The sequence below is a fragment of the Sus scrofa genome, chromosome 9, assembly GCF_000003025.6.
Source record: "Sus scrofa isolate TJ Tabasco breed Duroc chromosome 9, Sscrofa11.1, whole genome shotgun sequence".
In the NCBI taxonomy this organism is placed as follows: domain Eukaryota; kingdom Metazoa; phylum Chordata; class Mammalia; order Artiodactyla; family Suidae; genus Sus; species Sus scrofa.
Window position 1 is genome coordinate 82,106,249 of NC_010451.4, and position 14,578 is coordinate 82,120,826.

At 39.0% G+C, this 14,578-nt stretch overlaps 1 protein-coding gene across 1 annotated transcript in view; it reads left to right on the forward strand.

Annotated features, from left to right (window-relative positions):
- SCIN (scinderin) overlaps nt 1-14,578 on the forward strand; it is an 81,984-nt gene that overhangs the window by 2,978 nt on the left and 64,428 nt on the right. The window contains 1 exon segment of the mRNA NM_001244731.1: nt 12,628-12,782. Within this exon segment, the coding sequence (NP_001231660.1) occupies nt 12,628-12,782 (155 nt within the window).

Sequence of the window (14,578 nt, forward strand, 5' to 3'; positions counted from 1 at the left end):
ATGCTCAGAAACTAGAATTTTTTTGGGGGGGTGGGGTGCTGTGCCCAAGGCATATGGAAGTTCCCAGGCCAGAGATTGAATCCAACCAGTAGCTGTGACCTATGCCACAGCTGTGGCAATGCCAGATCCTTAGCCCACGGTGCCACAGTGGGAACACCAAGAGAAACTGGATTTTTAGACATCACTTGGGATGAGGGGGAATATAAAATGTACAACAATAATGGAAAAGAGTTTGGCAGTTTCTTACAAAACTGAATACACAACTACCATATGACACAGGAATTTCATTCATGGGCATTTATTCCAGAGAAATGAAAGTTTATATTCACACAGAGGACTGTACATGAATGTCCATAACAGCTTTATTTGAAAGACAAAAACTTAAATCATTCCAGATATCCTTCAACAGGTGACTGGTTAAACAAATGGCATATCTATTCCAAGGGATGTTACTCAACAACAAAAAGGAACAAACTATCGATAAACACAGCAACTCAGATGAACCCCTCAGATAATTGTCCCAAGTGGCAAACAAACAAACAAACAAACAAAAAAACAAAAGGTCTCATGCTCTATGATTCCACTTACACTTTTTTTTTTTTTTGTCTTTTTGCCATTTTCTTGGGCCGCTCTCGCGGCATATGGAGGTTCCCAGGCTAGGGGTTGAATCGGAGCTGCAGCCACCAGCCTACGCCAGAGCCACAGCAACGCTGGATCCGAGCCGCATCTGCAACCTACACCACAGCTCATGGCAACGCCGGATTGTTAACCCACTGAGCAAGGGCAGGGACCAAACCCGCAACCTCATGGTTCCTAGTCGGGTTCTTTAACCACTGCGCCACGACGGGAACTCCCACTTACACATTTTTGAAATGACATAAATTTGGATTTGTTAGTATCAGAGGTTAGGGATTAGGTAGGAAAGAGGTGATTAAGGTGGGAGGTGGGTATAGATATAAAAGGGCAACATAAGGGATTTTTTTGGTGATGGAACTGTGCAGTATCTTGACTGTGATGGTGGATATATAAATGAATACATGTGATAAAATTGTATACATGGGGTAAAATTGTGTAACTGTACAAACACGCATGGATGAGTGCAAGTAAAATTGGGGAAACATGAAAAATATAAGTGGGTTGTATTGATGTCAGTACCCTGATTGTGTCATTTTGTGCTGTACTTTATACTTTAGTATGTGGTAATATACTAAACTATACATACGATAGTTTAACAGAGTGTTACACTGGAGGAAAATTGGTCTGTTGCTCTATGTCTGTCCTTCCATCAATACTGAAACCAGACATGGCCCTGTGGGCTCCTGGGTGCAAGAGCCTTTCCTTGTCCCCCATTTCTTGTTCTTAGGAAATGTGCCTCTTTCAGCCACCATGACCTTCCCTCAGTTCCTAGGGACAGATTCCAACAGTTGCTGATTAGGGAAGGGAGGGGATGCGAAGACAAGGGAGGGAGACTCTAGGACAGCTTGGAGTCTTTCCTTGTCCTTCTCCCTGGCTTGATTGCACCCCTGAAAGCTAAAAATTAGGAACCCTGAGCACAGTTGCCTGTGGGTTAAAAAATATTAGCATATGATGTTTTTCAGGAACTTTTCTAGTTTGTTTTAATCTCTGATCAATATGCCCTTTTTGCAAGTATTGTTATTCTAAGCAATAACCCAAAAGACCACCATCATGATCATCTCGTGACTCCAGCTTCGATGCCTAAGAGTCCCGGAAAGAAAGAACAATGTATCTTTCCTTCCAACCCTGATTCTTACCCAGAAACCCATTTTTCTCCTTTTAACTATGAAACTTCCTGCAATCCTTCCCAAGGCGGGGTGGGGTGGGGTGGGGGGCACAGTCTTTAGGTCATTAGTCTGCTCTGACCCTCCTTTGCCTGGCAAAGCAGTAAAGCTATTTTTTTCTCCTTTACCCCAAACTCTGTCTCTGCATTTCAATTCAGCATTGGCAGACAGATGCCAGATTCTGGCAACAAATTTTTGGGCTTCCCTGGGATCTGCCTATGGGCAGGTAGCCCCGCAGGGCTCTTGGCTTGATTGGATGCTCTGAGGTTTCTCTCCACTTGTCTCCCCTCCGTTCGTGGAGAATTGTAGGACTCTTTCAGGGCCAGATCACTGCGAGTTTCCTGCCACAGGGTCGGGTTCCAAGCAGTTCCGACTGGCCATCTAGGAAGTTGGAACTCCAGGTTGGAAAAGTGGTGGGAAGGCAAGGACCACCCCAACAGCTGCCGAGGCTCCACTGTCCTTGGGGGAGCTCCTTCCTTTCCCTCCTCTTCTGCTGACATAAACTTCCCACTTCAAGAAAACTTTTTGGGAAGGAGAAAAGTAGCGTCACACCTCTGCCAGTATCTGGATGTGTCCCCTGGCATGCACTCAGAGACCCCTTAGACCTTGTCTGTTTGGGGAACCTTTGGTTCCCATTTGGGGATCTTCCTTTTAGGGGGGGAATCCCATCTGTAAGGTGCTGCTTGGACTAAGGTCCTGGGTTTAGTAGGACTTGGAAGCCATTCTGGAGAACCTTTGGTTCCCATTTGGGGATTTCCTTTTGGGTGATCCCATTTGTAATTTTGTGGCTTTCTCTTGGCTGGTGAGGATTCTGATTTCACTTTCATTTTTGCGCGCGAGTATTTAATTCCATTTGATGGTACCCTAGAAAACATTTTGACAGAGATTCTAGCATAGGCCTCAGTTTTGTGAGTTAAGGAAAAACAAAGCCAATCTGGGAAACATCTCTGAAATTGCATCAGGCAATCCTCTGGGGAAGATCGCAGGCAACTAGATGACTTTTGTCTATGAACCAATGACTGAGATACCTTGCTTGGCTTGTTTAATTGGAAGAGACTGAGGAGTCTGGGCTGGGTGTTTAGATAAGAAGCTGATCTGATGCCTTTCCTCAATTTGGCTACCTTAATGGACTTTGGCGGAATAAAGGTGAAAATATTACTTGAGAGCATTGCTCCAAAGAAAAGGGACAAGACTCCTCCTGGCCAGTTACGGTTTTCTCAGGTGACTGAGAAATTTAACGGGGGTAGTGGAGGCTGAGTCCTCACACCATTCAGTAGTCCCATAGGGAAACCTACTCATTAATTAAAACCTGCTCAACTGGGGACGTGAATAAGAATCAGCCATTCAGCGATCTGAGCACCCTAGATATTTCCTAGATGCCACTGGGATACTCCAGACACGTAAGAGAGAGCTGAAGCAACTCTGGGATAAAACCTAGGGGAATTAAGCTCTCAAGCTTACCCCGACCACTCAGGGTGCTTGAGGACCTGCTCACCCACTGATGGACCAGACCCAGCAGCCGCAACCAGGATCTTTTGGTTCCTGGTCTCCTCCTGGCCAGAGTGCCCTGACCTGGTAAGGTAAAAGAGACTTTGTTGACCTTTTCCCCTTACCTTATTCCCTCAAGCTAGCCCCTTTTCCTCCCTTTGAAACCTTTGAAGTCCCAAGATACTTCTGTTGACTCTTTTTGCATGTATAATTTTTTTTAAAAAAAGCAAGCTTGAGAAAACATCTTTTCAGAATTCTGACCTTGAGGGAGTAAGTCTCCTAGAAAGGAGAACTTGCTTTTCTCTCCCTGTGCCTTGAGACCTGAGTTCTCGGGAACACTTATCTCATCTAGACCATCTCTAATTCCTGAGACCAAAGGAAAAAAAAAATGGGGAAGAAGTCTTTTCAGAACTTCCTTTTAAACTAGTGAGTTTTATTTGCAGTATCTGCCTCATGACTAAGCTTAGAAAATGAAGCTATGAGATCTCTGTATCTGTCTGAGTTTATATGTGCATCATCTATATCTTTGGGATGCTATTATCAAAAATTAAATGTAAATAAGCTCTACTTAATTGACTTAAAGGAAATTAAGCACATATATAAATTCTCAAAATATGAAAGGGAACTGATTGGCCAGAATTAATTTTATGTTCATGTGAACTGGGAAATATTCAGTACTAAATTAATATATTGTATTATAATTAAAGTTGTTGATCTAATTTTTATAGACATGTCAGTAGAGTTATCAATATTAAGTATAAAAACTTGGACCTAGGTTTAATAGAAGTCAAATGAGACACTGAGATGTCAGTTACTAAGCAGAGATACTAAAGGTATTGAGGACTATTAATATGTTCAGTGCCACCATGAGATGTTCCCTATTAAAAAAACACACATTTTTAGAAATTATAAAAGACAGTCCCATGGTTGCTTTAGAAAAGTAGAGTGTGTGTGCTTTCGGTAAAGAAAGAATGAGGAATGGAATTACATTTTATTAAGGGAAGAGAAAGACGGCATCTTTAGCTTGTTGCTCTGAATGTAAAAATAAGGAGCAGAAATAAAATATGGGTAAAGAAAGTGATGCAAGGTTTGTGGGAAGTTGACGCTTCGAAAATAATTCTGTGCATGGTCGGGACTAAGTTTAGAATAAATTTAATTGAGTAAATTAATTTTAAAAGTAAGCTGGTGCAAAACTTGAATTTGGCTTTTCTCTCTCTGCCAAGAGAACAAAGTCTTAGAATGCCAGTTTTGACAACAGATTATGTAAAGTCCTTTGCCTTTAGGTGATCTGTGTTTTCTTTTGAGATCTAGTAACTTTGGGAAAAGTATTATCCACAATGAACTATAATTCTCTCTGTCCAAATTTTTTAATGAACTTTCTGTCAAATTCTAATTAAAGTTTTTTTTTTTTTTTTTTTAACTTCAGCTAACTTTGGGATGGTTCAGAGGGCCCCGAGGTATCCCAGAGTTAAATTAACTAGGAAAATATGTAGAGAGCATTATCAAATGAGTGATAAGCATCTCCAGCTTATACAGTATGATGTCTCAACAATAACCAAGTTTCTTTGTCAGTTGCATTGTAATCAGATCTTTAATGTGCCTTCTTGAGTCTTTTGTCATTATAGGCAGCTAATGGGCTTACTCTGATGCCTTAGCAAAAATGCTTTCTCTTCAAGGAGGTCTATAGAAAGGACTTTTTGAAAAATATGAATTCCTGATTTTGAAACCATAATGCTGAACTAGGTCCCTGCACTGGACTGGTCTATAGAGAGGACTGCTGACAAAATCATGCTTATATGGAGGAAAAACCATACTAGGATGAGATGATAACATCAGGAGTAGACAGCTGGCTCAAGATGCTGGTCCTGACTTATATGATGCTTTATAATGTTTTCTTGACTTCTTGAACTTTTGCATATGAATCAAATGTTTTTCCGTCAGGAGTATGATCCAATGCTAAGCTTAAAAATCAATCCACTTGTTGGGTTGGTGACCAGTTACCTTTGTCTAGTACTTCTGGGTTGCTTTGGTGGGTTTCTCCTCTCGAAGGCTCTGGATGAATAACCTTTAAGAAATTTATTTTATTACTTAGTGGAATTTTTCACCTTGCCAATTAATAATACCTGCTCTGACCCTGACCTTAAATATGAATTTTCTTTTAAGGTCGCTCAAGCTCAGAACAATGAGCTAAGTCTAACTCAAAAACTGTAAGCATAATATACGGCACAGGAGTTCCTGTCATGGCTCAGTGGTTAACGAATCTGACTAAGAACCATGAGGTTGCAGGTTTGATCCCTGGCCTTTCTCAGTGGGTTAAGGACCCGGCGTTGTCGTGAGTAGACACGGCTTGCATCTGGCGTTGCTGTGGCTGTGGTGTAGGTTGGCGGCTACAGCTCCGATTAGACCCCTAGCCTGGGAACCTCCATATGCTGCAGGAGCGGCCCAAGAAATGGCAAAAAGACAAAAAACAAACAAACAAACATAATATACGGCACAGATGAACTTTTCCACAGAAAGGAAAATCATAGACTTGGAGAATGGGCTTATGGTTTCCAAGGGGGAGCGGGTTGGATGGATTGGGAGCTTGGGGTTAATAGATGCAGACTGTTGCCTTTGGAGCAGATTAGCAATGAGATCCTGCCATGTAGCACTGGAAACTATGTCTAGTCACTTATGATGGAGCATGATAATGTGAGAAAAAAGAATGTATACATGTATGTGTAACTGGACCACCATACTGTACAGTAGAAAAAAAAAATAATGTATTAGGGGAATAAAATTAAATAGAAGATAAAAAAAGAAACACATGGATTGGAAACCCAACTAAATGTACTCAGGCCAGGCTTCTGACTTTGTTCGGGGTATTTCTGTTTCAATCTCCTCTTCCTCATCTGTAGATTGGACATAACAATATGATCTTTACATAAAGATTTATTTAAAAATGGAGTAAATAAACTCATTGTACCTTCCAAAAAAAAAAAAAAAAGAAATAATGTGTACATGCATGCGTAACTGGGTCATCATGCTGTACAGTAGAAAAAAATATGTATTGGGGAAATAATTAATTACAATTAAGACTAAAAATATATATATATATATATATAATAGCAACTAGAAAACAAAGAACAACAACAACAAAAACCCTGTAATATCATGTTTATTAGAAGGGAACCTCCCACACTTATGAAATGGATTTAGTGGTTAATACCACACTCTGGGCATTTAAGTTTAAAGGCTCTTCTATGTTGAGAACAATTAAATCATTCTAACAATGATCAGCCCAAGTAACATTAGGAAAATATGCTGGGTGCCTTATGAACAGTGCTTACATATTATTACCCTTGAAGATCATGGCTGATGTAGAACAGGCTGGGTCAGACCTCTGGAGATTCACTGGGTTGCACCAAATGGTATTCAGTGAATTTATAGTACTAATTTATGACCTTGGCTTCCAGTAGAATGAATAGGAAGATGTACTCTAGAACTCCCTCAGAGTCAAGGTCATATACATAACAGCTTAAAGATGACACCAACCAATCTACCATTGGTTAGAGCCCAATGAGTTAAGAAATCTGTATTCCAATAGTATGACAACTTAGCAGCTATTTTTGCACTGTCAGTGGGATTGGAGCCTGTCATCGGCCACATCAAAGCCTTAAGGAATTTCACCCAACAGATTTTAAATGATAGTAACCAGGCTATTAGCCTACTGAATTCTGAGATCCTATGCTGCTTTAGAGCCTATGCTGCTTTAAGTGACCCACTCCCTAGTCTTGACAACATATTCTAAAACTGTTTTGGAGTAGGAAGCTATTGGCTTAAATATTTATTTGTAACTCTATTAGCTATATTGCTTGTATTTTAACTGTCTTATAAGATTATTGTTCCTTATTTTACCAAATGGGTGACTGAGCCTCCAAGAAAAATAATTATGACTAGGTGACTTGAAGCAGTTAACCAAATATATAGTTCTTTACTGTAATAGTATAACTCTAGATATGGGAAGATGCAACAAGAGGGAGTATTTTCCTGGACCATAATGACCAGAAAGACAAGTGGTCAAGAGACTTTTGGCTACTGTAATAAGGCTAGTCCAGTAATAGCACATTGAGTGGCCTACCAGTGAAATCTTTGCCAGACCTGGAAATGAGCATTTCTAGCACCTTGGAATGAAATGGTCATGAAATGCCTCCTAAAACTATCCTCCAATTTACGACAATGACGGAAGCCTGTGAACTGGAGATTGGCACTTGCCATCTGCCTCTACATAAATTGAGTCATGAGCCATTACAGTTGCTGACTTTCAATACCCCTGAAAGATCTCAGGGCTGAAATCAGAAGTGAGGCACTCTGTGTTCTGGGAAAACTGGCAAAACAGGTCTTCAGACAGTTAAATATTTTCAGGAGAATATTTTATGAGCCCAGTTCTTGCATCTCCTCATATAGAAAAGCACTAAAATCTTTAACAATGATATCTGCCTTGGCCATTGAGGAAAACACTATTAAAAATGGAGTAGCTATGGGTCAGACAAGGCTTTGTATTGCTGAGAACTTTCTGAGCTGTGTCAGACTTGAATGCCACCACACATTCTTGAAACAATGTCTGCTGGCAGCCAGTAGTTGCAACCTTCTGGCTTCCAGGAATCTTGTAACTACTAAATCGAAATTACTTTAGATCAGACATTGTGGGAAAAAGGAAATATGTAATGACCAGTTGCTCTTGTTGTATATGTGTTAGTACCATATCAGAAATTAAAAAACCTTTTTAGACAAAGGTAGACAACTGGCTACCTAGCTACAAGTCTCACCAAAGTGACAGTTTCAGACGTAGGTTTGGGCTAATTCTCATGAATTCTCAGGGAATGAGATCTCTTTTGTTTATTGAAGTTCCAGTTGTCACTCCTTCTACTTTTAACAGGGTCTGTGGCACTAGAATGTTCAAGGGATTGAGATCCTAATCATATAAGACTCAGATCCAGGACTTGGAACTGAGGAATATTTCTGATGGGGTGTCCATTCCCCAGATTGAGGTAGGACTATACCCCATTTCAGCAGGAATTAGCAAGAGTGATCATCGCCCATTCCCTGGAAGACTTGGGGAAACATAAAACAGAGGTGAGGATTTAAAACTAAGCACCCCCATACCTAGTTTCTTTGCTGAGTTTATGATTAACATGTCTACCCAAAACAGTTATTTCCTTTCTTGCCCAACACCTGTTCTTCTCCAGATTGAGGAGTATCAGAGAAAAGGAGGAGGGGGAATGAAACCGGACATGGCCCTGTGGGCTCCTGGGTGCAAGAGCCTTTCCATGTCCCCCATTTCTTGTTCTTAGGAAATGTGCCTCTTTCAGCCACCATGACCTTCCCTCAGTTCCTAGGGACAGATTCCAACAGTTGCTGATTAGGGAAGGGAGGGGATGCGAAGACAAGGGAGGGAGACTCTAGGACAGCTTGGAGTCTTTCCTTGTCCTTCTCCCTGGCTTGATTGCACCCCTGAATACAATCGCCTGAAAGCTAAAAATTAGGAACCCTGAGCACAGTTGCCTGTGGGTTAAAAAATATTAGCATATGATGTTTTTCAGGAACTTTTCTAGTTTGTTTTAATCTCTGATCAATATGCCCTTTTTGCAAGTATTGTTATTCTAAGCAATAACCCAAAAGACCACCATCATGATCATCTCCTGACTCCAGCTTTGATGCCTAAGAGTCCCGGAAAGAAAGAACAATGTATCTTTCCTTCCAACCCTGATTCTTACCCAGAAACCCATTTTTCTCCTTTTAACTATGAAACTTCCTGCAATTCTTCCCAACGGGTTGGGGGGGGCACAGTCTTTAGGTCATTAGTCTGCTCTGACCCTCCTTTGCCTGGCAAAGCAATAAAGCTATTTTTTTCTCCTTTACCCCAAACTCTGTCTCTGCATTTCAGTTTAGTACTTTCAGGCAGAGGCCAGATTCCAGCAATAATACCACACCATCTTAATTACTGCAGCTCTGTAGTAAACCTTAATATAAGATAGAGTTAATCCTCCTACCTTATTTTTCTTTGTCAAGATTGTTTTAGCTATTCTAGGGCTTGTGCATTTTTATATAAATTTTCTAGCAAACTTATATAATCTGTAATAAATCTTGCTATGATTTTGATAGGAATAACATTAAGCCTAAAGGTCATTTGGGTGAAAACTGATGTCTTTATTATATCAAATCTTAACTGTGTCTTTATATTTTTTAAGATTTTTGATTTTTTATCATCATTTTGTAATTTTTAGTATATGGATCATATACCTATTTTGTTAAATATGTATCTGAATATTTCATCTTCTTTGGAGTGTCTTAAATAGTACTGTGCTTTTAATTTCAATTTCTGCATTTTCATTGCTTATAAGAAAAATGAGACTGCTTTTTGTTTTTGATTAGTCTTTATCATGCTGCCTTGCTGAACGCATTTATTCTGAAGGTTTTTTTGGTAGATTCATTAGGATTTTCTATGTAGACCTCCCTGTCATCTCTAAATAGAGACATTTTTTTCTTCCTTTCCAATCTGTTTTTTTTTTCTTTTTTTTTTTTTTACATAATTGCAGTAGTTAGGGCTTCCTCTGTTATGAAGAGTTGGAGTACTTGCCTTGTTTCCCTTCATAGGGGGAAAACATTCAGTCTGTGATCATAAAGAATTATGTTAGCTAAAATTTTTTTGTAGATGCTGTTTATCAAGTTGAGAATCTTTTTCTGCATTCCTAACTTGGTGAGAGTTTTTATCATGAATGGATGTTCGTTTAACATAATCATTATACCTCTCTTTTTGTGGTTTATATGTAAAATCACTGCATCCCCAAAATAATTTTAGGAAGTTTATAGCATAGACACACATATAACATAATGTAACGTAACAAAACACAAAACAACAAAACATGAAAGCATTAGGAAAATCAGCAGAAGGAAAATAAATGAAGTCATTCAGAAAGTTCATGTTTCTGAACACTTACTAGAATTTCATGATGAGTTTGATTCTAGTTTTTATATTCAAAGGCTAGCATTGGTTTCATTAAGACATTTCAACCTCTTTAGAGCAAGGACTCTGGTTTATTCGTACTGTTAGTTCCTGGCCTAGCTCAGTAGATAAACATCTACAAATAATAGTATAATTATCTTCCTTCTAGTTCATTCATTAATTGCATTCCTGTCCATTTACATCTACCTAAGGAGATTCAGGTTTCAACTTGTACTCAAGTGAAAATGTTTATATCAAATACATCATCCTTTACACCTTTTTATAGTAATCCTTTTTTTTTTTTTTTTGGGTCTTTTTAGGGCTGCATCAGTGGCACATGGAAGTTCCCAGGCTAGGGGTCAAATTGGAGCTGCAACTGCTGGCCCACACCACAGCCACAGCAATGCTGAATATGAGCTGCATTCAAGACCTGTACCACAGCTCATGGAAATACCATATCCCCAATCCACTGAACAAGGCCAGGGATCAAACTTGAGTCCCCATGGATACTAGTCAAGCTCACTAACTGCTGAGCCATGACAGGAACTCCCCTTTTGTTTCCCTCTTAAAGCATCTCTGTACAAATCTCTCTGTATGTCTTTATTAGTAATATAGTTTATGGATGGAAAAGTAGATAAAAGAATGACCCCAGAGCCTTTTCAGACTGAAAATTGAACATGTTTATGTGTTTGATTTCTTTCAACAACAAGTTCACAAAATTGGTATCATGTCAAATACTTTTCTAGCTACTGAATTTTTTTTCCTTGCTGCACAGGTCCCCTTTGAGAGAAAGAGAGGAGTTATAAATAAATCTAGTTCTTTCAGAGTTCCCATTGCAGCTCAGTGGATTAAGAACCCAACTTAGTTTCTGTGAGGATGCAAGTCGAATCCCTGGCCTTGCTCAGTGGGTTAAGGATCTATTGTTGCCACAAGCTATGGCATAGGTTGCAGATACAGCTTGGATCCTGTATTCCTGTGGCTGTGATGTAGGCCTGCAGCTGCAGCTCCAATTTGAACGTTAGCCTGGGAACTTCCATGTACTATAGATGTGGCTGTAAAAAGAAAAAAAATTTTAAAAAATCCAATTCTTTCTTTCTTTAAAATAGCTGACCGACTTACTCTCTTCAACTTTCTTGAATACTCTCAATTGGGATTCTGGATGAACAATAGTATTGTTACAGCTTCTAAAAATTTGTATATCAGGTATCCAAGGAGGAAAATAACTTACCCAGTCACCACAAAATATTACTGCTAATGAGAGTCTGAGTATAAAAAATACCTATTACTATTGTAGTTTCTAAGATTCTGTGCTTCAGAGTCACAGAAACCTGCCTCTGAATCATGTTCTACCAAAGGTCAGATTTATGACCTTAGGGAAGTTCCTTGGCTTCTCTAAGCCTCTATATTTTCTGTTGTAGCATGGTACAGAATTGTTTCTGTGGCACTGGGTCACTTGATGATTAAGTGAAATCATCCACATAAAGCACTAGTACCATGTCTGGCCCATACCAAGCGTGCTATAAATACAGGATTAGCTGTTATTACTTCTAGAATCATTTACGATTTTCACACAGCTCAGGCATATAAAAGTTTTAAAATGCTTTTTATAAATTTTGAGCTCCCTGCGAACTGTCCTGGCTCTGATCTTTGTGTCCATTGAAGGCACTGGGTCTAAAAACTGATGTTTGGACATCAGTGAAGTCACCTGGATGGGATCTGTATTAAAATTGTGAACATTAAGTGTATCTTGTTTGTTAAATCCCTGAGGAAATACTGCCTATGTTAATGTTCAAAAGATGTTATCCTGCCTATTCTTTATTTTCCCTTTTCATTCAGAGAATATTATGCCAATAAGATAGTGAAGTGGGGACACTGGGGCCCAAGAATAGGATAAAGTCATGTTACATTCATTTGCCTATTCTCGGAGTGTTGTGGATGTTCATATTCCTCACAAAGATTAACATCCTGACATGTTGGAAGCCTGGAGATTAATGCTGATAAAAGCCTAAAACAATTAAAAAGTGTTTTTACAGCCTAATCAGACCAAATGAATGTGAATCCCACTGGAATATATAGTTATATCTTCCTGAACATAGTCAGACAGTGGTATTTCTTCTAAAATTAAAAAAAAAATGAAAGCAGGAACAAAACAATTCTTTCAGTTATTAGCAAAGGAATATTTTATATTAAACCATTTCTACCAAGAGATTGTTCTGTTGAAGATGAGCAATTTACATATAAATTGATTGCATTGGAAAATAACTCAAAGAAAATTTCTGAGCTTTTTCATATCAGAAATTCTGCCTTCATACTGTTTCTTGCTTGACAAATGAGCTGCTGTCATTGCCGTTTCAGGAAAGGAGTGTACCCAGGATGAAAGCACAGCGGCTGCCATCTTCACTATTCAGATGGATGATTATTTGGGCGGCAAACCAGTGCAAAATAGAGAACTTCAAGGCTATGAATCTACGGATTTTGTTGGCTACTTCAAAGGAGGTCTAAAATACAAGGCAAGCAGCTCTCTCAAATTGTTTTGTGACCCCCCCCTTCTCTTCTTTTCCATCCACACCTCATGTCTTCATAGAATCAAAGTTTACTGAGGGCATAGTTTTTTGTTTTGTTTTGTTTGTTGTTTTAATCACTCATACATCCCTGGTACTCTTTTAGACACATAATAGATGCTCAAATGTTTGTGAAATATCTGATATAATGTATGAAATAGTCTAACTTAGTTTCATTTGATAGGCTAATTTTCAATAAAGTTAATATGGGCAACTTGGGCATTAACAGTTTTTGTTTTTGTTATTCTAAAGAATTGCTTAATCTGCTTCAAGTAACCCACAACTTGGCTATTTCAGTTGTTCTGGAATATAATAATATAGTATTTATAACAGTTATAATTTCAGTTAATGCAAAGAGCTATACATACATTTCCCAAATAGTATGGTTTGACCTTAGAAATGATATAGATGAAACCACTGAGTTGAACATATGTGTGGTTCAACCTCACAGACTTGTGCACATACACTGCCACAAACACACATGTTTTTGTGTTTTGGCCTGAAACATTAATCAACAAATGGCTTTATTTTTTTTCTTTTAAAACAATTTTTTATTACTCAATGAATTTTATTACATTTATAGTTGTACAATGATCATCACAACCAAATTTTATAGCATTTCCATCCCAAACCCCCAGTGCATCCCCCCAGCCCCCAAACTGTCTCATTTGGAAACCACATGTTTTTCAAAGTCTGTGAGTCAGTATCTGTTCTGCAAAGAAGTTCATGTGTCCTTTTTTAGATTCCACATGTAAGTGATAGCATGTGATGTTGGTATTTCACTGTTTGACTGACTTCACTTAGCATGATAATTTCTAGGTCCATCTATGATGCTGCCAATATTGTTATTTCTTTCCCTTTTTTGGCTGAGTAATATTCCATTGTGTATATGTACCACATCTTCATCTACTTCTCTGTTGATGGACATTTAGGTTGTTTCCATGTCTCGGATATTGTATATAGTGCTGCAATGAACATTGGAGTACATGTATCTTTTTGTGTCATGGTTTTCTCTGGATACATGCCCAGGAGTGGGATTGCTGGGAAAATGGCTTTATTTATTTTATTTTTTTTGTCTTTTTGCCTTTTCTAGGGCCACTCCTGAGGCATATGGAGATTCCCAGGCTAGGAGTCTAATCAGAGCTGTAGCCACTGGCCTATGCCAGAGCCACAGCAACGAGGGATCTGAGCTGCATCTGCAACCTACACCACAGCTCACAGCAATGCCGGATCCTTAACCCACTGAGCAAGGCCAGGGATTGAACTTGCAACCTCCTGGTGCCTAGTTGGATTCATTAACCACTGTGCCACGACGGGAACTCCAGCTTTATTTTTGATACAAACAAATAAATAAACATAGTCCCAAATAGTTAAATAGTTTTATACCTTTAAGGCAACCTTCAGTAAAGGATTGCTTTTTCTAGAATTCTTTCAGTGACCCTTGCAGACTGGCCATCCTTCACCATTCCCTCTTCCCCCAAGAGTGTTCAATTAAAGTGAAGGAATAACTTCTTCAGACAACAGTCTTTTTCAAAACCAAACGTGCTCTAGCAGGTGTTCTACAGACCCTCCCACACATCTCCAGCACACTAGCCTAGTGAAGATCTAAAACCTCAGAACTAAACTAGTTCTGAATATATACTAAATATGCCTGCTATGATGCCAGAGTCTATTTTCTACTTTTTCCTGATCCAAGCCTTAGTCGAATATTTTTTGATGCCATTGAGATCAGGACAAAAACCTTA